Source organism: Chrysemys picta, chromosome 4 (assembly GCF_011386835.1).
Source record: "Chrysemys picta bellii isolate R12L10 chromosome 4, ASM1138683v2, whole genome shotgun sequence".
In the NCBI taxonomy this organism is placed as follows: Eukaryota; Metazoa; Chordata; order Testudines; family Emydidae; genus Chrysemys; species Chrysemys picta.
Genome location: NC_088794.1, coordinates 59,242,974 through 59,266,256, shown reverse-complemented (window position 1 = coordinate 59,266,256; position 23,283 = coordinate 59,242,974). Strand labels below are relative to the sequence as shown.

Here is a 23,283-nt window from a genome sequence, read left to right as displayed (position 1 = left end):
CTTGTGCAGCACTGAATCTAACAGCAGTCGCGTGCAACATGTGGGCGCTTTAGTTTAATGAGGAGAAGCCCAGCGTGTTTGTGCTGAAGAGTGTGTAAACGACCAAGTTCTCCTAACCTGGACGCCAACAGCCCCCGTGGCTCTGGGTCAGTCACAGCCTGGCTGCCGATGGTGATAGTACTTAACGAATCAGACGTCCCTAATAAGCAACTTTTAACAATCCCTTCACGCATGTGAAGCATTACTGTCCTCCAGAGCCCGCCACACAGGATCTGTGTTACTGAAACACACTGTGCCCTGACATTGATGGTCAACATTCAATGTACTACGTGCGTGGGTAACATACTGCATCATCAATATAGCGCTGATGTTTACCTGCTTTAGTCACACACCACTAGGCATGAATGGAAACAGTATGGAGATATTTTGTGCCTTGGCCATACACCTTTGATTTCACAGTTCAGTGAAGAGGGCCTGCCAGAGATGGCCAGAACCAGGACACTGGACATGGACAATGCACAAGTTCAACTCCAACACTAACAGCTGACGCCTTTAACGGGCTGAACCAAAACGCTGTATGTGAGTGACACGGCTTTGAGGACATGTGAATGCAAGCTTTGTGGTTTGGGCTGCTATCTCTAGCTGTAGTGCAGGCTGTAGCTTACTCATCTCCTGCTCTGAGAATCGTGCGCTTTAGTGGTGCTCTGGGCGTTTGGGTCACGTTATGAAGGGTCCCGAGTTTCAACAGCACCGCTTCTCTACCCTGCGAAACTGGCAGTTTTACTCCACCCGAAAGAGAAGAGGTCTCAGGTTAAGTCAAGTGATTCATTTTTATTTAAAACCGCATGTATAAAAAAAATAGGATTTCTGAATTCCCCTGTACAATATTAACTATTAACAAACGCAGCAGACTACACACTGATTACATATACAGGCTTGACAGTGATGGAGTCCAGGGTACCTTCCCCGACAGCTCAGAAAAACCAGTGCTATATACACATGCGCACATGACGTCCCCCCCAAGCCCGGACAAATACCCGTGGAAATGCCTTTAAAACAACTGAACACATGCGTGGAAGAGAACACCGGCAGCCGGAACTATTTACAGACAGCTGGGAAGCGGTCAGCCACTCCACACAGTGGTGAGACATTAACAGAGCATTCTAAGAAGGGAGTGCAGTCGGGGGGGGGGACCGACCCCAACTGGAAACCAGATCAGCAGCTATGGAAACCAGGCACGGGCCCTGAACCCACATGATTCATAAATAAATAAATAAGTTATCCTACAGGTTAGGACATTTTCCTTAAAAAAAAAACAAAAAAACCAAACCCCTGAAAATAAGTTAAAAACAAAAAAGTAAAAACGTTACCATTATAAACTACAATCCTCTGTACACCAAGCTTCGCTTCTGTATAATTCTGTACACATTTACAGCTCTATTGGGTTGCATTGTTTGTGCATCTGTGAGGACGCTCTGGCTTCTGAGGCTCAAAGCAAAGAGCTGAGGAAGGAAAGTTCCCACTAACAGCATACCTCGGAAACAACTAGCCAGGGTGCATTGGTTTCACCCGTGGCTGCTTCTGACCTGTTCCTTAAAAAGGGGACTATAAAATAAACCCAGGTAAATCTTGGAGAAGCAGAGGTGTGGGAAGATTCAAGTATTTCCCCCAGCACAGCCCAGATCGCAACTGAAGGCACTCAGAACACGGTGACACAGTGAATAAGACAGCTATTCAAATCAGTACCTTCCCTCCCCCTCCACAGCCAGTTTCCCCAAGCGAACCGTTCTTGCTAATTCTCTGGTCCTCACTCAGTTCATATTCCAGGACTCAGCAGGTCAGGGACACTCATGGATGTGCCCATAAGACATCAAAAAAGTCTACTGGCAAGACATCAAGTAAGGCAGGACCTAATGAGTTCAAGACCAGTCCACCTGGGATGGATGGTAACCTCCAGCCTCTCAGAAGATTCTCAGTTAGCTGATCTCTGGAATGAGATATGAATGTTCCCATGTAACAGGCAGACAGTCACTGGTGAGAGTTTTCTCTTTTACACCCAATGGATGAGAGGAGCTGCTATTTGCCAGACTCCTGAATTAGACTGTGCAGGTGGATCTCTGCTGTTTTCTGTGGCAAGAGGACATCTTGCATCCAAGAATGATTTAGAAGATCTTCAAAGGATGGTCTGTCGGAGGGCCTCAAGGCCAGACACCATTTAATGAGGTGCTGGCACTCTGGGGAGAGAAAACAAGCAGTTAGTGAGACTGCGTTGCTGAGTAATGTCTGTGAAGCCTACAAGCCTCCCTATTTTAGCATCTGCAAGTCTGCTTTGGTATCTGCCTTTCTTGCTTCACAGGACAGATTACCATGGCTGTGGCTAGGTGTGGTTTCTGAGTTACTCCCCTCACCCTAGTACGTGGGTGAACCAGCTCCCATCTTTGGAAGGAGACTCCGAAAATACACAAGGGAGCAAATTTGCAATGCAAGTCCATGAGCAGCCCATCCTCCCCTGCCACTCACACCCAGGCTAATAGCAAAAATCAACTTTCCCTTCCCAGTGAGATGATTAAACCTGAGAGCTACTCGGTTGGTTCAATATATTTTGTCATTTCCACTTTCTGTAAGACTGCTTCAGCAGCCAGCTGCAGTAGCCACATTAAAGACCCCAGCAAGTGGCAGGAGAGTGAAGTGCTGAAGTGAACTACCACAGTGAGCTCTGAAGCAGCTGTCTAAGGCAGAGAAGACAGCGGGGTCCCCAGCACTTTGCTGGGATTCAATAGCATTAAACATCTCATTGAGTTTAAGACAAGAAGGGACCACTAGATCACAGAATCATGCCTTGCACGTCTCACTGGTTGCATGAAATGATGGTAATGCACTTCTGTGGCATCATATTATCGCTTTGTCAGTGTGGCATTCAGGCTAAGCAGTTGTTTGCCCAACTCTAACACAACAAAGTAGAGTGGCTCACCTGGAGAGACCCTCTGTCGGAAGTAGACCTGGCCCCTAACAATCTCCTCATCATGTTCAAAGGGGATATCCCCGCAGACCATGTCATACAGCAGGACCCCCAGAGACCAGACTGCTGCTGACCTGCCGTGATACCGGTGATAGCGGATCCATTCCGGGGGGCTGTACACTCTGGTCCCTGTAGAGAAGATTAGAGGATCATGGTTAGCAGAAATATTTCATATTTTCTTCTAAGCAGAGGAAATCAGAGCAACCAGTTATTCATTATTTTTTTCAGGTGTTATCAAGGTGCTTTTTAAGAGACCAAGTTAGGAACTTCAGCCCAAAATTTAGGTTGCAATATCTTAATATTGTTTAAACTTTCAGCCCAGTTTGATTGGGATTTAAACCCCCAGTAGTTTTACCAATTGCAGTGTTGCGCTAGGGCATAGACTACAAGTGAAACAGAACCAAATGGAGTGCAAACAAACATGTTTTCCAGCTGCAATACAAGCCACAATAAGTAACAGGTTTCTTAAGGCCACTGTTATCCTGACTTTATCGCTGTCAATATAACCATTTCTCACTGAGGTAAAGAGAGAGGCAGCTTGCAGATGCTTCAGTCCATGGTGACCCAGTGCAGATGGAGCATTTGGGGAGGGGCTGAGGCCTTGTCTATTGCACTACAAGGAACCCTGACAACCTTTAGTCCTTTCTACGTAAAAGGGTTTCCTTGCTTAACCCAAAGAAGGGCAGATACCTTGAAGAGTTTATTCCTTTTTTTGGCACTGACGACTGTTGAGTCAGCCAGGTATAAAGCCAGCCTACTCCAAAACTGTGAACAAAGGTTTGTTGTACAACATCAAGGGAGTTAGTACAATTAGGGTGACCAGATGTCCCGATTTTATAGGGACAGTCCCAATTTTGGGGGCTTTTTCTTATATAGGCACCTATTACCCCCCACCCTCTGTCCCGATTTTTCACACTTGCTATCTGGTCACCCTATAGTACAATTGGGCGTGTGATAATTATGCTTGGAACTCAGATTCCACCCTGCTTCTGGCCTCTGCAGATGCTTACGCCCTTTGCCTTTGTTGTATTTGATCTCTTCCCTTCTGGCAGGAAGAGGAGACTGAGGTCAGAGCTCAGTCTGGTTCCTGGCCACGTGACTGTTGTTTACAAACTTTGGGTTGTAAAAAATAACCTGATGTGCCACCAGGGGGCACCAGTAGCTTGGGAAGTTCCGCAGAAGAGAAGGTGCAAACCCATCCCTTGTCATCAACCGTTAAATTAAAAACAAAAAATGCAGCCCGGCAGAAGCAAAACAAACCCTCAACAACAAACTGTGATTTTTTTTTTTTTTTTGAAACTCAACGGCCCTACCCGGAATATGCCTTCCCGGTCAGAAAGAATGTCTGCCGCCAGCAGCACAAGGCAGCTCTGGTTATTTGTCCCCCACACAGATCCCTGCACCCCTGCCCCAAGGTCAAACACTCCTCCCTGGGTCTGGAGCTCCCCTCTCCCCAAAGATTTGACTCAGGTGCCTTTGGGCAGCAGAGGAAAGGGAGCCAGCTGTAAGCAGATCTCCCGCAGATCCTATTTCACAACATTCATCCCGTGACAAAACACAACTTTCCAATGAAATGAATAATTTAGCGAGATGGCGGAGACAGCAGCTTCTCCTCTTGATCCACTCCCCACACTGGATGTCCATCCAGCCTCACAGAAAGAAACTGTACAAGAGCCCTCTTCTTTATCCTTGGGGCGGTGGGGGCAAAACATCCCCTCCCCCTGCATTCTAGCTGCTAGATTAGGTTAGGATCCAGCATCTAAGCAGCCATGGCTGCAGACAGGTTTAACTCAATCTTTCCCCATCTATGAGGTGGGGCAGATCCTGTTTGCACCACCCCAGGAGGGTGGAATACCAGCCAGATCCCTCCTGAAATGCTACAAATATGATGGACCTAGAGAAAACCAAACCATTGGAACCAGAGTCCAACTTTCTCCTCTCATTGCTAACAGGGACTCCAAAGATTGATGCTGGTGAGTTCACACCCAATTTCTGCCCTGTGCCCCCCCCACCCCCGCTGCCCCCTGTGTGACATGGGCAGCTACCACCAGTGCCTGCGGTTAACACCCAACAAAAGGGCAAACACATTTGTGAAATGCTTTTTCGATACAAGGCAGGGAGGAAAACCCCAACGGTATCAAAGCTGCAGATCATACAACAGTATATTTAGCAAATGACAATGGCAGGGGGAGGAGGGAACAAAACATTCCCTGGCTGGGAAGTTACTGAACGTTTACAGGCAGGAACAACCCATTTCAGAGAGGAATTTCCCTGGCTTCCCTCCCTACGCAGATAAAACAGAAGGGGATGGAAATAGACACTCACCATCAAAATCAGTGTACACTGTGTCCTTGAGTAATGCCCCAGACCCAAAATCTATCAGTTTCAGTTCCCCGCTGTTCAGATCAATCAGGATGTTCTCGTCCTTGATATCCCGGTGCAATACCCCACAGCTATGACAGTGCCGAACCGCCTCCAGGACCTGGCGGAAAAAGCTGCGGGCCAGCTCCTCAGGGAGAGCACCCCGCTCCGTGATGAAGTCAAACAGGTCCTGCACAGGATCCGGTCGCTCCAAAACCAAGACAAAGCTGTCCGGTCTCTCAAACCAGTCCAAGAGCCGAATGACCCCGCGGAAGCCTGAGCCCACTTTCTTCAGGAGCAGGATCTCCATGGGCACTCTGCTCCCGCCAGGCTGCACAGAGAGAGAAAGGAGATCTCCATCAGAGGCAGGCAAATCGACCCACAAAGTCAAGAGCTACCTACGACACCGGCTGCAACCTTAACTACAGAGCCATGACCATGCAATGCAGAGCCACAGCAGATATTCCTGCCCTAGACACTTACCAGCTCTCCCCAGTCAGAAATCCGGTCCCGGGCCACGTGCTTGATGGCTACCTAGAACACAAACAGAACCAGACAGACAATCAGAATCAGGTCAGGCAACCCCAGAAAGAGGGGAGGCAAACAAGGGACCAATGGAAGGGATGCAAGATGGTGGTTATGCCAGGGCAAAGCAAAGGAGATGTAACTGGGTAAGGGATGCAAAGGTGGAGATCAATAGAGCAGCATGCATGGGGAGCGGGCTGCAGGGGTGGGGGTGGGGGTCACTGTCCAGGCTCTACTCACCGGGGCGCCGTCTGACAGGCGGGTGCCCGAGTAGACAGAACCAAAGCCACCACTGCCCAGCAGTGGGCCCACCTGGTAGAGCTTCTCCAGGGGCTCCTTGTCCTTCCCTGCAGGCAGAGAGGCACAGACACCGGGGTCAGAACCAGCTGTGTCCTCAAAAGACCCGGCCAACCCTCCAAACCACAGCAACCCCACATCCCTCCTCAGAACGACCTCCCTCCCCGAACTGAACCAGCCTCACATCCCTCCCCAGACCAAACTGGATCAGACCCCCCAGCCCTCCTCAGACCGAACCCCCCAAACCGGACCAGACCCACATCCCTCCCCCGAACCGAACCAGACTCCTCTCTGAACCTACCCCTCTCGAACCGAACCTCCCCAATGCCCAGCAGGACGAGGCTCCTCCCGAACTGAACCTGGACCACTCTGGGGCACCCTACTCCGGAGCCACCCCCTGCTGTCGATCCGAACCCAACCGGGCCTCACCTGGCTGTAGCTTGGCCGGGTGCAGCTCCCCGCCGGACCCAGAGCACAGGTGGGCCAGCGAGTTGATCTTGGAGAGCAGCATCCCCGCCCCGTCCCCTTGCTCCAGGGCCGGGACCGGGACCGGAACCGGCACCGCCCGAACCGAACCGGGCGCCAGTGGTTCGGCTCGCAGCCCCGCCGGGTCGGAACCAAGGGGGTGGGGTCCGGGCTAGTGCGGGAGGGGCGGAGGCCGAGGGGAAGGGGGGGACGCGAATGGGAGCAGAGCCGACGAGGCTGCTCCGCTCGGTGCCGGGCTCCCGTGTGGCACCGGCTCCCCTAGCTCCAGCCGCCAGTAGTAAGGGAGGGAGGGAGGGAGCCGGGGCAGGGGCGGGGCCGGGGACAGCCAGGGGCGGAGCTTCAGCGCGGTACCGCCCCGCCCACAAACGCGGTCGCAGCCAATCAGCCGCGGGGCCCGGCCTCCCCCTCCCGTCAGAAGAGGACGGGGAGACTAAAGACGTGGCGGGAAGGAAAAGGCGCCAAGAGGGGGGAGGGGTCGGGGGAAGGGGAGAATAAAGGCGCGGGGCGGGGGGATGGGGCAGAGACTGAGGGGGGGGAGAGGGAGGAGCAGCCTGAGGAAAAGTGAGGGAAGACAACAGGTGGAAGGGGCAGGGGGAGGCAGGGGCAGGGGGAAAGTTTGGGAGGGGTAAATGAGAAGGGAGGGTGGGAAGGGGGGAGGGTTTAACTACCCCCCCCCCCCCGTCCAAAAAAAGCCAGCAGAAAATACAAGCCAAAATAAACTAACACCCCCACCCCCGGCTGGGCCCCCTGGGATCAATGTGGTTACAAGCATCTTCCATCCTGAATGAGCCCAGAGCACTTGGATCTTTGTTTCCCTTCCCATCCTCTGTCTGTCTCTCTGTTTGGATTGTAAACTCGTCAGGGCAGGGACCTCCAGTAGGTTTCTGTACAGCGCCTAGCACAATGGGGCCCCCTAGACACTTCCATAATACACATCATAATCCAACCACACCCATGCAATCACCTCCGGGGTGGAGGATGGCGCATTCGCAGGAAAGACAAAGGAGGGGATTTGTGGTAACGCCCCTTTTCCTATCACTTGGGCCATGGGATCTTTAATGTCCACCCTGACCAGAAAAACGCTGGACTTTTCAGATCTCATCTCATGTAGATTGTAAACTAACTCAGTGGGATCTGATTCCGCCCTCACACCAGTTTGACACTGGCACAGTTCTAATTATTTCACTGGAGTTACTCTCTTGATTTACACTGGCATAAATGAGCTCAGACTCATACCCTTTATCTTGTGTGTGTGTGTGTGTGTGTGTGTGTGTGTGTGTGTGTGTGTGTGTGTGTGTGTGTGTAAAAATAGGACCCATGCATGGTAAATAATATCTTGGCACCCAGTTCCTTTGACTGCTTTAAGGCAGTGTATAACACCTCACACTCTTGCAAGTAAAGCTTTTTGCAGCATGTTCCAATAAACGTGCTTTTTTAAAAATGTCATTCCTTCACTTAAATTGTCTGTCTCAGGCAGCTCTGAAGGAGAGTTGTGTTGTGTGCTGTTATTTGTATATTGAGCTAGAGCAATACAAATACAACCTTTAAATACTGTCAATTCAAATTTGGCCCCAACATTTTTATTTTGGATAAACAAGCTTTTATAAAACCTAAAACCAACAGAAATCTCTTCACAATATTTGTATTTTAAACAAATTAAGGCAGGAGTAGCTATATTTAAAACAAACAAACAAACACTTCCCAGCAATGCTTGCAAGCCAAAGGCTGCAGCATCCCGAAAGTGAAACTGACTATAAACACAAGTGAAACTGACTAAATTCCATCGTGTGAGATAAGTGCAAAAAGGTGAACAAATAGATGTAGAAAATAGATGTAGATGGTAGAAAATAAATAGGACGTTAAACATGTTTTCTTGCCTTACACTTTGTGTAGTTACTGACAACTGTGCAAAGTGGGTGTAAAAACACTAATAAACCAGAATTCTCTATTCACCTTCTGTATGCTCGTTGTGTATAGGTTTAAATGACGGCATAAGCAAGGCAGTGGAGATGCAGGCTCTTTGCATTAAGTTATTGTCCCCACTTTAAGTTCTTCAATTCTTCTAAACAATGGGTAAGGGGAGATATGACTGAGGTCTATAAAATCATGACTGGTATAGAGAAAGTAGATAAGGAAGTGTTGTTTACTACATCTCATAACACAAGAACTAGGGGTCACCAAATGAAATTAATAGACAGCAGATTTAAAACAAATAAAAGGAAGTATTTCTTCACACAACGCACAGTCAACCTGTGGAACTCCTTGCCAGCGGATGTTGTGAAGGCCAAGACCATAACAGGGTTCAAAAAAGAACTAGATAAATTCATGGAGGATAGGTCCATCAATGGCTATTAGCCAGAATGGGTAGAGATGGTGTCTCTAGCCTCTGTTTGCCAGAAGCTGGAAATGAGCGACGGGATGGATCACTTGACGATTACCTATTCTGTTCATTCCCTTTTGGTCATCTGGCACTGGCCACTGTTGGAAGACATGATATTTGGCAAGATGGACCTTTGGTCTGACCCAATAGGGCCATTCTTATGTTTTTATACAACATAACTATTTCAGTGTAGTAGCACCCAAAGCGTTATGGTCCAGATTTTGACCCACTAGTCTGGCTCCTCTGTATAGGGTCGCCAATTGTGGTTGGATGAATTTCTGGAGGTTTCATCACATGACATAATCTTTAATTCCTGGAGACTCCAGGACAATCCTGGAGGGTTGGCAACCCTAGCTCTGTATTGCTAACAGCTAGGAAGCCATCTTAACCAACTATCTGGGAATTTTTCTTTTGCAGAGAGAATCTTTGAATGGGATGGACCAATCTAGTGGCTTGGTGCCTGCCTGCCCTTTCCCCTGGAACCCTAGTACCAGAGATGTGGATAGGGGAAAATATTATACTAATTTACAATAACCAAGACATATGCCAATATTCCCTCTTTCGCAATTCTCCACCAAAATGTTATACCAATAAAATAAAAAATAGCAGGATCTTATAAAAGGGGATAAGAAAAAATGCCACGTTTATTGTGAATACAGAAAGAATCATAGTAAGCAGTCAGTTACAACTATAACATTCCATTCAATTTCATATTTATTTACACATTTATTTATACACACACAGGTTCTGTAAGGTTGTTATCATAGTTATCTGCCTTAGAGTTGTTCGTGCCAAGCCACTGACCAGGTAGCCTGGACACGAGGATGGAGCTGAATCTTGTCAGATGCGCATCTGATGCTCCTGGAGGGTGGTTGCAGAACCAGACTCAAAGTTCTCAGTTTTTAGAGTGTGTCTTTATAGGAATTCATCCTTATTCAAATCCATAGGGTTTGCTTTGTTATGCTGTTTTTACATTTGAAGTGATAATTAATCACTGTTTTTATGTTTAAAATGATAGTCTATCATGCAGATGGCACAGCAGTGATGGCTAGTTTTTATTTTATTGGTATAATAAAAAGTATAGCTGTGGCTTAACCAGGGGGGATCAGTGTTGCCTAACAGTATTGAACTAGCTTCAAGAGACCAGCATTCAATTCTTGACTCTACCGCTTGCCTGTTGAGTGACTTTGGGCAAATCACATCCCGCTCTGTGCCTCAGTTTCCCAGCTGTAAAACAGGGATAATGATACAAACCTCCTGCTTTGAGATTGCTGGTGAATCTATGAAAGCACCCTCTGGTCCAGCTATTCTTAGCATTAGAATGGCCCTAGTAGGGGTGGTAAGCAGCCAGGTGCAAGTTAGGTTAGAGCATCTCTCAAAGGACAGGACTTCATAACAGAATTTGCTTTTGGTTGAAATGTCTCATTTGTCTCAGTCGCATGGTGAATTTCACCTGGGGAATTCTGTTTGGCTGATTGAAACCATAGCCATTTCACACAATGCATTTAACTTGATATCCTCTTATTCTTCAGTATCCTCTTACTGTTGTCTCTCTCTTTTTTTTTTTAACAAAAAAGATGATACAACCTGGTGGTTGAAGTTTTTACATAAAATACTCAAGAAATTCCAAAATGCTACAACTGCCCCATTGACCAAAATTTGGCCGCTGTATACAGAGCTCAAAAATACTAGATAAATGCAAGGAGTTCAAGTTACATTTGTCCTGAAGAACCATCGTTTAGAATTTCCCCATTTCCAGCTGAAGGAAATCAGGATGGAGAGGTCATTGATAGAGGAGTCACTGTAAAATTGAAAGGTGTTAGAGCCAGGGACGGTAGCCCCATAAAAAGAATCGATTGAAACAATGGCAGGTGGTAGATAGAAATGAGAACAGAGCTTTGAGCATCTCCACAGAGGAATAATCTACTGTCAGCAGAGCAGCCACCAGGGATACAGAGAGGTAGGAGGAGTGATACCAGGTGAGGAAGAAGCCAGCAATATCAGTGTTTTCTTCAAAGCTTTCCAAGGGGAGCGTGTCAAACAGTGCAGTGGCTGTAGGACAGTGTCTGGTAGGGATAGTGCCTCCCTGTACAGAGAGGAAGGATGGGTCAGTAGTTAGGGCCCTAGCCTTGCACTTAGGTCAAGTTGCTGCTTTCCTGTGGACTTCCTCTGTGACCTTAAGCAAGTCACGTACACCTAGATCCTCAATGGGAGTTGAGGAGTGGGGCCTCGCTTCCCCATCTGTAAAGTAGGGATCATGGCATTTTCCTCCCTTACCAGGCTGTTGTGAAGATAAATACTTACGTGTTTAGAAGGCACTCAGCCACTGCAGCAATGGGGGGGGGGGGGGAGCCATACAAGTACTATAGATAGACTATGGCAGTGAAGTTAAAAGATGAGTCCCTGGTTTTGTAGGCAAGGGATGAAATACAGTGGGAGCAGTTTTGTCAGGTGCTGCTCCTGTTCTGTGGGAATACAATGGCTCTCTTACTGGTCTAAATCCAAAAGTACTTGACTTGCAGTACTGAAGGACTATTTGGTAATAGGGTGGGATCCATGAAAGGATTTAGGTGCCTAAGTCTCAGTTTTGGCTCCACTGCAATTCACAAAACTCCCCCGAACACTGTAGGTGCCTAAACTCTCTTGGGCACTCTAAGTTTTTCAGGATAAAAGTTCCCCAGGTAAATGCTAAAATAGTCATTGGGGGAGGTGGGGAAGAGCAAGGAAAAAAACTCTAGCCCAGCGGTTCAGTCACCCATATGGGAGACCCTGGGTCCAGTTCCGCCTCTTGTGGCCATTTTCTTTAGGCAAGTCCCCGCCTAGTGTGCTGGCTTTTGTGCATTGCATTCTAAGGCACCTCTCTCTCCCCATTCAGATTTAAAAATTTTATTAAGATGATGTTAAAAAAAAATAGTGAACAGAGTTTGAGCATAGAAGTTTCTGGTTATCAGGGAAAAACATACAGATTATCGAGGGTGCAAAATTTGGTTTAAGATAAGGTGGCATGAGGAATACATAATCTGCAATATCCCCGATTGGGAGTAAAAGGTTGTTGTACAGGGAATCTAGACACCAAACTCGGCTATGTGGATCACAGCATTCCTGCATTTTCTAAGCCCCATGATTCTCAGTGTTGCAACACACAAGTCCCTTCATGGATCCCACCCATAGTGCCTGTCAATGCTGGCATCATCAACACAAGCCAGACCCCTTTTGCAGCCTTGAAGAAGTCAGCTTTGATTGGCTTTGGTATTATTGTAATTACGTCATTGCTTCCTGATCCACACACAGACTTTTCCCTTTTCTAGTAAAAGTGGAGATTCCAGCTGGGAGTTCTTGATCAACAACCTCTTTCCACAGAAGTCGCTGGCTGAGATGCTTTGCTGAGTTCCAGAGATAAGATAAATAATTTACTGGATGTAGGGTTCTGATTACTCACTCTATTAGCATTTAGAGCAAAGAGCTTCAGCCACTGGGAGCTAAATTATTACAGATGAAGCCCATCTGGGCTCTTTTTCCTGAGAAGACCAGGGAGCTCCCAGCACCCACACATACTTGTGGAATGAATTGCTTAAATCTAATGGGTTTTACTGGAAATTCTGGTGAGCCTTGTTTTCTTTTATTATTTAAAAAAACACACAGCTGCTCAGGCTCCTCGCTGAGTCAAAACAAAACTCCCCAACTGATATTCAAAAAGTACACAGGCTCCAATAGTTGAAAACAGAGTTTCAGTCTCAGACCCTGTCGTTGTCCTAAGAGACACACAGTACGTGGCAGAGCAGCTTTAAGAGTATTTTCGAGTTGAGATTAAATACCTTCCTAGCACAGAGCATCTCTGCTTTCAAGAGAAGTATGTTACCATATACAAAAGGGAAACAAATGTTTACACCATTTCTACAAGTGGACTAACAAGAAATTATAGGCATAACAAAAGGGCCACACCTGTAGCTTCAGTGCAGATTATTATAATTATTTGTGTTGTCATAGTGCCAGTCAGGGACCAGAACCCTACTGTGCTAGGTGCTGTACAAACCCAGAACAAAAAGACCATCCCTGCCCCCAAAGTCTATAAACTAAGTAGAAGACAAGTGACGACTGATGGAGACAGACAGGGGAGCCCACAGAAACAATGAGGTATTATTGGTCAGCATGACAGACAATGATCTCTGAGAGCTAACCGTTGTGGAGTTTTTGTAGGCATCATGGCAAAGGAGACATCCCCCTATTCCAGGAAGATATAAATACAAGATGTGGCACATACTCAGATGGGATCGAGCTAAAAGGCATGACAGTGACCAGCGTGATAAACACAGGTTTCGTTAATTAAAGATGAATCCACAAAACACTTTGCCTTCCCACCTTATACTGTTCGCCAAGCACTGTTCGCCAAGCATTCAAAGCTGCAAAAGAGTTTCAATTTTCTGTTTTCGGCTTACTCAGAACTTTCTGAAACATCCTCTTGTGCAGCTGAAATTTTCTAGGCTTGGTCTCCGGCCAAAGGTGAAATATTTGTTGCTGGAAAGTTTGAGGAAAATCTGTTCAGCCTTTTCTTGAGTGATGCAAGGCTGCAAAAAAACCCTCCCAGAGCCCTGTGTCTCTTACTGCTCACGCCCACAAGTAGTCTTGCGCCAAGCAATGGGACTACTCTTGGGAGCAAGCGCTCACAGTCTGCCCCTAACCAATTACTGAATTCCTTACAGTGATGATGAAAGGTCCCAAACCGACTGCCCTAGAAATGGAGGTTCTCTGTTACAAACAGAGTGGACGGAGCAACCAGGCAAGCTTTCCTGCCAAGGTGCCTTGATTCTCACCTGCAGGGACTTCCTCTAAAGAAAGGCAGAGGAGGATGTACAAGCAAGCCTCTCTGTTGAAGCTGCTAATCAGGGCCAAATGTAGCAGTGTTTCTTGTAACATGGATTCCTAGGGCCAAATCCTCAGCTGGTCTAAATCAGTCTAGCTCTACTGATGTCAGTGGAACCAGAGCAATTTACAGCACAGAGGGTCTGTCCCATGCACTGGTGTAAATGATGTTTCACAACAGCTTTGCCTGTCTATGCTAAGAGATTGTCCCATTGCAGCTAAGCTAATGGTCCCCCAATGACTGAATCTGGGGGATCCTCCCCAGTGTAGACAAGACTTTGGAAGTGGACTGAGTCCCACACCAACTTATTTCCCATGGTCCTCTGAACAGCTACCACGTGGTGACAGCTTTCTATCCCTACCGACTTGTGCTGGATTTAAACTGGCGATCTAGAGGCAAAAGGCTCCACCTCCCATCACTAATGGCCTAAGCTAGCCATGCTGGACCGAGATAGCATGGGGGTGCATGCAATTACTTGGTGTCAGTTTGTTGCTGGTGGTTCAGGCCTATCTTTCGCTCGTCAGAGCGTTCCATGAGGGAGTAGATCCATCTCCCAAAATGGACTAAATTGTGCATGAAAAGCCTCATTCTGCTGAAACCAAGGTTTGCATGTTTGTATTTAACCTGGCCCTGATTCCAGTCCAGGCTTCCCTGCTTGAGGTGATTAGGATGTGTCAGATGTGAAATAAATAAATGAATAAATAAACAAACAAAGAAACAAACACTTCGGCTCACTATCTGGTGTGTGCTTGGCTAGTAGGGTAACCTAGTTTTCTGGTTGATGCCAAACTGCCCCCCCCCCCCCGCAATCTGCAGTAAGGATAAAAGCTGCAGAGGATGTCAGCCTCTCAACACCATCAGCATCTGTTCTTGCAGTTTAGCGCCCCTCGGGGACACCCAGGTCTTCAACCAGGGCAATTTACTGCCCATCTCAAGCAGGCCCCGCTATGGCAACGGATGGGGGAGTCTTCCCTGGGCTTCGAATCAGTGCGGTAGCCAACAGGAATGCCCTAAATCAAGGGTGGTCCGCTTGTGTCTGTCTGGTTCTTCCTCGCTCTCTCTCCATCTCCAGGCCAAATTCAGCCCTGGGGAAAGCGGCTGTCGCTCCAGTAAAGAAGGCAGCGTTTGCACGCAGCGACAGCAGGGCTGAATTTGGTCCCGCTGTCTGAGTGGCGCTCGCATTTCTCGCAGAGCAGACTGGGAGAGTAAATCTTAGACAGTCTGGGGGAAAAAAAAAAAGCAAGCAAGCAAAAAGCCGGGAGCAGGAGCGCTGGGCGTGTCGGCAGGCTTCCCCGGGATCTGGCAGTCAGCTCGCGCCCCATTCTGTCTGCAGCGTGGTTTGTCGGCATAGGATTGCACAGTGCATTTGCAACGTTTTTCATTTTGTGGTCTGGTGACTGGCTGAGCCAAGCACCATGCAGACATCAAAGGATCAGTCCCCAGCCCTGCAAACAATCCCTCCAGCTTGCAGTCTCTTCAGCTGCATTCCAGTCGAACCAGGGCTGCCTTGCATAATAATCAGGTCTAATTGCCGCTTTATCCCTTGATTGTTGTGCAGGGCCTTTGCAGTGTCCCTTTCTCAGTTTATATTTTTGTTTCCTCTGTCTCCGGCTCTCCTTCCCCTCCCCTTTAGATCCTTCAGTCTCCAGATTTTGTCATTACAATTAGCAAATAGGTGAAAATGGTTGGTAGCAGAGCTGGGCTTTGTAGTTCCAATTCACTGCACACAAATAACTGGAATCGGCTGTCAGACAGGGGCATGCACGCCATGCAATGTTCTGGACAGCAGAAGGAATATCGCTGGGTAAATTACTGAGGCCTGGTCTATGCTACAGTTAGGTCAATGCTGCAGTGTTACTCCTGGCGATGTAAGTTGCCCACTACGACTACACTGATTTAATAACTGCACCTCCGCGAGAGGCGTAGCGCTTAGGGCGACACTGCATTACTTACATCGGCTTTAGTGGCCTCCGGGAGGTGTCCCACGATGCCCTACCATGACTGCTCTGGTCCCGTTTTGAACTCCGCTGCCCAGCGGCCAGATATGCAGGTACACACCCCTCCCCTTTTAAAACCTCGCGAATTTTTGAAGTTCCATGTCCTGTTTGCTCGGCATGAAGAGCTCACCTATGCAACTGCCCAACTGACCACGCCAGTTCCATGCTGCAGACCCACTCCCGCCTGGCGTACACAGGAGATGGTGGATCTCCTGGGTCCGTGGAGAGAAGAGGCTGTGCGGGCACAGCTCCGATCCAGCCGTAGAAATGTTGATATCTACTCGGGGCATGGGGGAGAAAGGCTTCAAGAGGGACCCCTAGCAGTGCCGTGTGAAAGACAAGGAGCTGCGGCAGGCATACCAGTAGGCAAGGGAGGCTAACAGTCGCTATAGAGTGGAGCCGCAGACATGCTGCTTTTACAAAGAGCTGCATACCATCTGGTGGAGACCCCACCCTCACCCCCATAGGCCCCTTGGATACTTTGGGGGAGCTGGAGTCACAGGTCCCAGAGTGAACAGTGAGAAGCAGGTATTGGAGGAGAAGAAGTATGGGGGACAGGTGACTGTGGAATCCAGTGGTGCAGCAAGCCAGGACTTGTTTTTGACTCCAGAGCAGTCGAGCCAGTCCCTACAGTCCAGCATGGTGAGCCTGATGCAGGGGAAGAAACCTCTGGTAAATATGCAGTTTGCTTTGATATTGCAGGGACACAACTGTTCATTTACTTTTTATTAATCATGCTATAAGAGGTAGTGAAATAACCAACAGAGTTAGAGTCGCTATCTGCTTCTCGTTCCCCTGTACAGTTATGCAGAGGAGGCCTTGGGATGTCCCATGAATCCTCCATAGAAACCTTGAGGAAACTTTCCTGAAGGTAGTCTGCAATCCTCTGCCAAAGGTTTCTGGGGAGGCCTGCCTTATTTCTTCTTTCTACTGCGATAGGACACTTTCCCATGCCAGTCAGCAAATACTTCAGCAGGTACCATTGCAGCACATAGGCTAGCAGCATACGGACCCAGTAAGACCTGTTCCCTTTCAACATTGGTTACCCTCAGGAGTGAGATATCAGCTAAAATCACCATTGCCTGTGGAAAACAGTGCTAATATTCAGTTCAGTTGTCCTCGCTGCATATACTCATGCCCGTGAGCCCTCCCCAACTTGCCCTCTCCCTGCCAGGCCGTACTCACCCTAGCTGGGGCTGCTGCCGTGCTCTATGAATCCCCAGTTGAAGAGAGAATGTAGCACTTGTAACTTGTGTGGATCAAGGGGAGTGAGTTCAGTATATCAAGTTCCCATTTGTCTTGTGAATACACTCATAATAGTACCTCTGTGCCTTTTATCTTTTGCAGCTGGAAATGTGGCCTTGAGGATCTCTCCATTCACACCAGCAGAGCGGCTCAGCCAGATAAGGAGAAGGAAGAGGACATGACATGACATGATCCAAGAGATTCTACAATCCTCTGGTGCTTCGGATACCAAGCACAGGGCTTAGAGGATCATCCTCACGGACTGAATGGACAGGGATGGAGCGCAGAGGAGAAAAGCACAGGAAAAGAAGAGAGACGTGTAGTGGGAGATGCAAGCATGTTGGAGACTCTTGCTGACTTTCAAGTTCAACAGGACTCCCTCTGCAGCCCATAGAAAACTGCATTTCGGGACCTCCCCCCGACACACCCACATTCCACCTGGCTTCCAGGGCTGCTTCACTACCCCTACCACTCCACCCCACAGCCGCACATACACTGACCTGTGTGGGACACGGTTGGTGTACGTGTGTTTGAAATGAGAATGACTGTTCTTTCCGGCCCGGGAGAAGGTTCTTTCCCCTGTATTTATAAAGTTCCATTCAGTTACAAATATGTCTGTTCACATGGGTTTGGAATAAAAGTCTATTTATGGAAACTTAATTCATCTTTATTAATTCACAACATATGCTGGCTGGGGCTGACATCATTCACAGATAATAGCAATAGGTGCATTTGCAATGTTATGTTACAACACACACAGAGCACTCATTACAAGGTTCACACTGGAGGTGCAAAAAAACAATGCCAGGGAGAGCACACTACAGCAAAGGAGTCCAGGAGAGCTGGCTGTATTTTAAAGAATCCTTATTGAGGCTGCAGGAACAAATCATCCCGATGTGTAGAAAGAATAGTAAATATGGCAGGTGACCAGCTTGGCTTAACAGTGAAATCCTTGCTGATCTTAAACACAAAAAAGAAGTTTACAAGAAGTGGAAGATTGGACAAATGACCAGGGAGGAGGATAAAAATATTGCTCAGGCATGCAGGAGTGAAATCAGGAAGGCCAGATCACACTTGGAATTGCAGCTAGCAAAAGATGTTAAGAGTAACAAGAAGAGTTTCTTCAGGTATGTTAGCAACAAGAAGAAAGTCAAGGAAAGTGTGGGCCCCTTACTGAATGAGGGAGGCAACCTAGTGACAGAGGACGTGGAAAAAGCTAATGTACTCAATGCTTTTTTTGCCTCTGTCTTCACGAACAAGGTCAGCTCCCAGATTGCTGCACTGGGCAGCACAACATGCGGAGGAGGTAGGGTGACCAGATCACCCAGGTCAAATATCGGGACGCAGGGAGAGGCCGGGGGGGGGGGGGGGGGGAGGGGAAAAAAAACGGCGGCAGAGCAAAAAAAACCAACAACACCCCCCCCCATTCCTCCTCCCTCCGCAAGTGCTGGAGGGAGGCCCGGGAGACGCAGGGGGAGCGCGGGGCCGGGGTGAGTGAGTCCGGCCTGGCCCCGAGCGCAGGCAGGACTCGGGCGGTACCTGGAGGGAGAGTAGGGGGGCGGCCCGCGGGGCCAGGTGGCGGCTGTTCTCCCCACCTGGGCAGCAGGACTCGGGAGCAGCCGCTGCTGCAGGTCCCACTGCCGCAGGGGGAGGAAGCGGCCAAGCACATGGCGCTTGGCGGCTGCGGCTCTGGCGCCCGCGAACCCCCTGAGCCCAGGCCTGCTGTGGGGACCCAGCGCGCATGCTGCGCGCACCCAGCCCCTGGCCAGTCGCGTCTGGCCTGGCTGCCCAGCTGGTGCAATCCCGCGGGCGGCCCCGGAGTGGGGGCAGCAGGCCCCAGCCCCCCCGTCCTGCTCGGGTCCCGCAGGGGAACAAACGGGGCTGCCGATGCCGCTGCCCACGGGATTGCACCAGCTGGGCAGCCAGCCCAGATGCGACTGGCCAGGGGCTGGGTGCGCACAGCGTGCGCGCTGGGTCCCCGCAGCAGGCCCTGGCTCGGAGGGGTTTGCGGGTGCCAGAGCCTCAGCTGCCAAGTGCTTGGCCGCTTCCTCCCCCCGCGGCAGTGGGAGCTGCAGCAGCGGCTACTCCCGACTCCCGCTGCCCAGGTGGGGAGAACAGCCGCCGCCTGGCCCCGCGGGCCGTCCCCCTACTCTCCCTCCAGGTACCGCCCCGCCCGAGTCCTGCCTTTGCTTGGGGCCAGGCCAGACTCACACTCACCCCGGCCCCGCGCTCCCCTGCGTCTCCCGGGCCTCCCTCCAGCGCTTGCGGAGGGAGGAGGAATGGCGTGCTTGGGGAAGAGGCAGGGATTTGGGGAGGGAGCCAATGGGGCAGTGAGGGGGCGAGCATGGGGGCGGGGATTTGGGGAGGGATCCAATGGGAGATAGAGGGGGCGGAGTTGGGGCGGGGGGGAGGCACGAGCCCTTCCAGGCTCCAGAGCCTTTGCTTGTTTGTCCAGTGTCCTGACCTAACATTGGTCAGGACGCGGTACAAACAAGCAAATATCGGGACAGTCCTGATAAAATCAGGACGTCTGGTCACCCTAGGAGGAGGTGACCAGGCCTCTGTGGAGAAAGACGTGGTTCAGGACTATTTAGAAAAGCTGGATGAGCACAAGTCCATCGGGCCGGATGCGCTGCATCTGAGGGTGCTAAAGGAGTTGGCGGATGTGATTGCAGAGCCATTGACCATTATCTTTGAAAACTCATGGCAATTGGGGGAGGTCTCGGATGACTGGGAAAAGGCCAATGTAGTGCCCATCTTTAAAAAAGGGAAGAAAAAGGATCCGGGGAACTACAGGCCAATCAGCCTGACCTCAGTCCCTGGAAAAATCATGTAGCAGGTCCTCAAGGAATCAATTCTGAAGCACTTAGAGGAGAGGAAAGTGATCAGGAACAGTCAGCATGGATTCACCAAGGGCAAGTCATGCCTGACCAACCTGATTGCCTTCTATGATGAGATAACTGAGTCTGTGAATGTGGGGAAAGCAGTGGATGTGTTATTCCTTGACTTTAGCAAAGCTTTTGATACGGTCTCCCACAGTATTCTTGCCGGCAAGTTAAAGAAGTATGGGCTGGATGAATGGACTATAAAATGGATAGAAAGCTGGCTAGATCGTCGGGCTCAATGGGTAGTGATCAATGGCTCCATGTCTAGTTGGCAGCCGGTATCAAGCGGAGTGCCCCAAGGATCGGTCCTGGGGCCGGTTTTGTTCAATATCTTCATTAATGATCTGGTGGTTGGCGTGGACTGCACTCTCAGCAAGTTTGCAGATGACACTAAACTGGGAGGAGTGGTAGATATGCTGGAGGGTAGGGATAGGATACAGAGGGACCTAGACAAATTAGAGGATTGGGCCAAAAGAAACCTGATGAGGTTCAACAAGGACAAGTGCAGAGTCCAGCACTTAGGACAGAAGAATCCCATGCACTGCTACAGACTAGGGACCGAATGGCTAGATAGCAGTTCTGCAGAAAAGAACTAGGGGTTACAGTGGACGAGAAGCTGGATATGAGTCGACAGTATGCCCTTATTGCCAAGAAGGCTAACGGCATTTTGGGCTGTATAAGTAGGGGCATTGCCAGCAGATCGAGGGACATGATCATTCCCCTCTATTCGACATTGGTGAGGCCTCATCTGGAGTACTGTGTCCAGTTTTGGGCCCCACACTACAAGGAGGATGTGGAAAAATTGGAAAGAGTCCAGCGGAGGGCAACAAAAATTATTAGGGGGCTGGAAGACATGACTTATGAGGAGAGGCTGAGGGAACTGGGATTATTTAGTTTGCAGAAGAGAAGAATGAGGGGGGATTTGATAGCTGCTTTCAACTACTTGAAAGGGGGTTCCAAAGAGGATGGATCTATACTGTTCTCAGTGGTCCCAGATGACAGAACAAGGAGTCATGGTCTCAAGTTGCAGTGGGGGAGGTTTAGGTTGGATATTAGGAAAAACTTTTTCACTAGGAAGGTGGTGAAGCACTGGAATGGGTTACCTAGGGAGGTGGTGGAATCTCCTTCCTTAGAGGTTTTTAAGGTCAGGCTTGACAAAGCCCTGGCTGGGATGATTTAGTTGGGAATTGGTCCTGCTTTGAGCAGGGGGTTGGACTAGATGACCTCCTGAGGTCCCTTCCAACCCTGATATTCTATGATTCTAACACACATTACTGTGGTTTATTATTAAAATGATCTTTCAAAGCTTCCCTGAGCCGTATAGTTCCCCATTGAGCTCTTCTTATAGCCCTGATATCTGGCTGCTCAAAATCAGTTCCACCTCCACCCCAGCAGAAACTTCCCCCCTTTGCTTCACAGATATTATGAAGCACATAACCATCGGGCTATTTTTTTCACTGAGGTCTAATCTCATGAGTAGACAGGGCCAGCAGCCTTTCAAATGGCCAAAGGCACATTCAGTTGTCATTCTGCACCTGCTGAGCCCGTAGCTGAAGTGCTCCTTGCTGCTGTTGAGGTGGCCAGTGTACAGGTTCATGAGCCACGGGAGTAAGGGGTAGGCTGAGTCTCCCAGGATCATTATTGGCATTTCAACATTCCCAATGGTAATCCTCTGTCTGGAAAGAAAGTCCCTGCTTGCAGCTTTCTGTACAGGCCTCTGTTCTTAAAGATGCACCTTCCCTGACCATCCTGCATTGATGTCGGTAAAACCTCCCCAGTGATGCACCAGAGCTTGCAATACCATAGAAAGATATCCCTTTCTGTTGATGTACGCCTTGGCAAGGTGGTCTGGTGCCAAAATAGGGATATGCATGCCATGTATTGCCCCACTACAGTTTGGGAACCCCATTGCTGCAGAACCATCCACTGTGTCCTGCACATTGCCCAGAGTCACAATCCTTTGTAGCAGGACACGATTAATAGCTGTGCACACTTGCATCACAGCCAGGGCCGGCTCTAGGATTTTTGCCGCCCCAAGCAAAAACAATTTTAGCTGCCCGCCCCCGTTTTTTTCTTACCCCACCCCCGGCCCCACCTCAACTCCGCCCCTTCCCCAAATCCCCAGCCCTGCCTCCTCCCGCCAGGCTCAAACCTGGGAGAGAGGGTGAGCAGCGGTGCGCGAATCAGCTGTTTCGCACACCGTGGCCGCTCGGGATCTCCCCCTCCCTCCCAAGTTTGAGAGCCTGGGAGGGAGGGCAAGCAGTGGCGAGCGAATCAGCTGTTTTGCGCGCCACGGCGCATGAGCGGCAGCAACAGCGGAGGTGAGCTAGGGCAGCCAGGGCACATTTTTAGGGGTGGCAGGGGCGGCATTCTGGCGCCGGCCATGCCGCCCCTAAAAATGTGCCGCCCCAAGCACCAGCTTGTTTTGCTGGTGCCTAGAGCCGGCCCTGATCACAGCAACCCCCACGGTGGATTTCCCAGCTCCACATTGATTCCTAACTGATCGGTGGCAATATGGTGTTGCAAGCTTCCACGCAGTGATCACCACTCGCTTCTCCACTGTCAACACAGCTCTCATTTTGGTGTTGCTGTGCTGCAGGGCTGAGGCGAGCTCTGTACACAGTTCCAGGGAAGTGGCCTTGCACATCTGAAAGTTCTGCAGCCACTGCTCATCATCCCAAACCTGCATAACAATGCGATCCCACCAGTCAATGCTTGTTTCTTGGGCTCAGAACTGGCACTCCACCATCTGCAGCTGCTCCGTGAATGCCCAAAACAACGCTGAATTGTTTCTTTCTATGTCCCACAGCAAGCTAGCCTCCAGGGAATGATCATGTTCCCCGCGGCTCCTCTGGTGGCTCTGCAAATACTGCAGGATCAGGTGCCCCGTGCTCGCAACACTCATACAATAGCGCAGAGCTGCGCAGGACCCATGCTTCTCACAGAGATGGCGGATGTGCAGGTTTACGGGGCTTTTGACAAGAGGCGCGAAATATTATGGGAGACGCATCAAATTATGGGATGGAGAAAACTGCATCATGGAACATTGAAACCGTGTTCCCAGTCACTGCTGCTCAACTCGTTTGCCCGCAAGAGGCATTGCAAACCCTTCCCAAAACACCCTGTGCTAGATGGTAGCGAGTTGCCCAGTGGGATAACTACCCACAGTGCACAGCTCTCTGCATCGACGCAAGCGCTGCCAGTGATGATGCGCACCGCTGACACAC

The 23,283-nt window shown here is 49.5% G+C and overlaps 1 protein-coding gene and 1 long non-coding RNA gene across 3 annotated transcripts; one reads left to right on the top strand and one right to left on the bottom strand.

The window, feature by feature from the left end:
* Positions 1-816: 816 nt before the first annotated feature.
* LOC122173635 (serine/threonine-protein kinase pim-1) lies at positions 817-7,000 on the bottom strand. Of its 2 annotated transcripts, none has more exons than XM_065595054.1 (6): positions 6,632-7,000; positions 6,146-6,252; positions 5,864-5,914; positions 5,345-5,711; positions 2,972-3,148; positions 817-2,234 (listed from the first exon to the last, which is right to left on the bottom strand). In XM_065595054.1, exons 1-6 carry the CDS (start codon positions 6,711-6,713, stop codon positions 2,077-2,079), a joined length of 942 nt encoding a protein of 313 aa, XP_065451126.1. In that variant the 5' UTR covers positions 6,714-7,000; the 3' UTR covers positions 817-2,076. The 2 variants fall into 2 exon arrangements, with proteins under 2 accessions (XP_065451126.1, XP_065451127.1); XM_065595055.1 differs by having other exon boundaries at positions 6,504-6,993.
* A 369-nt stretch (positions 7,001-7,369) lies between these two features.
* Positions 7,370-17,826, top strand: LOC135983404 (uncharacterized). Its single transcript, XR_010601018.1, has 2 exons — positions 7,370-16,598; positions 17,274-17,826. It is a non-coding gene; the product is annotated as an uncharacterized LOC135983404 (long non-coding RNA).
* The last annotated feature ends 5,457 nt before the right edge of the window (positions 17,827-23,283 follow it).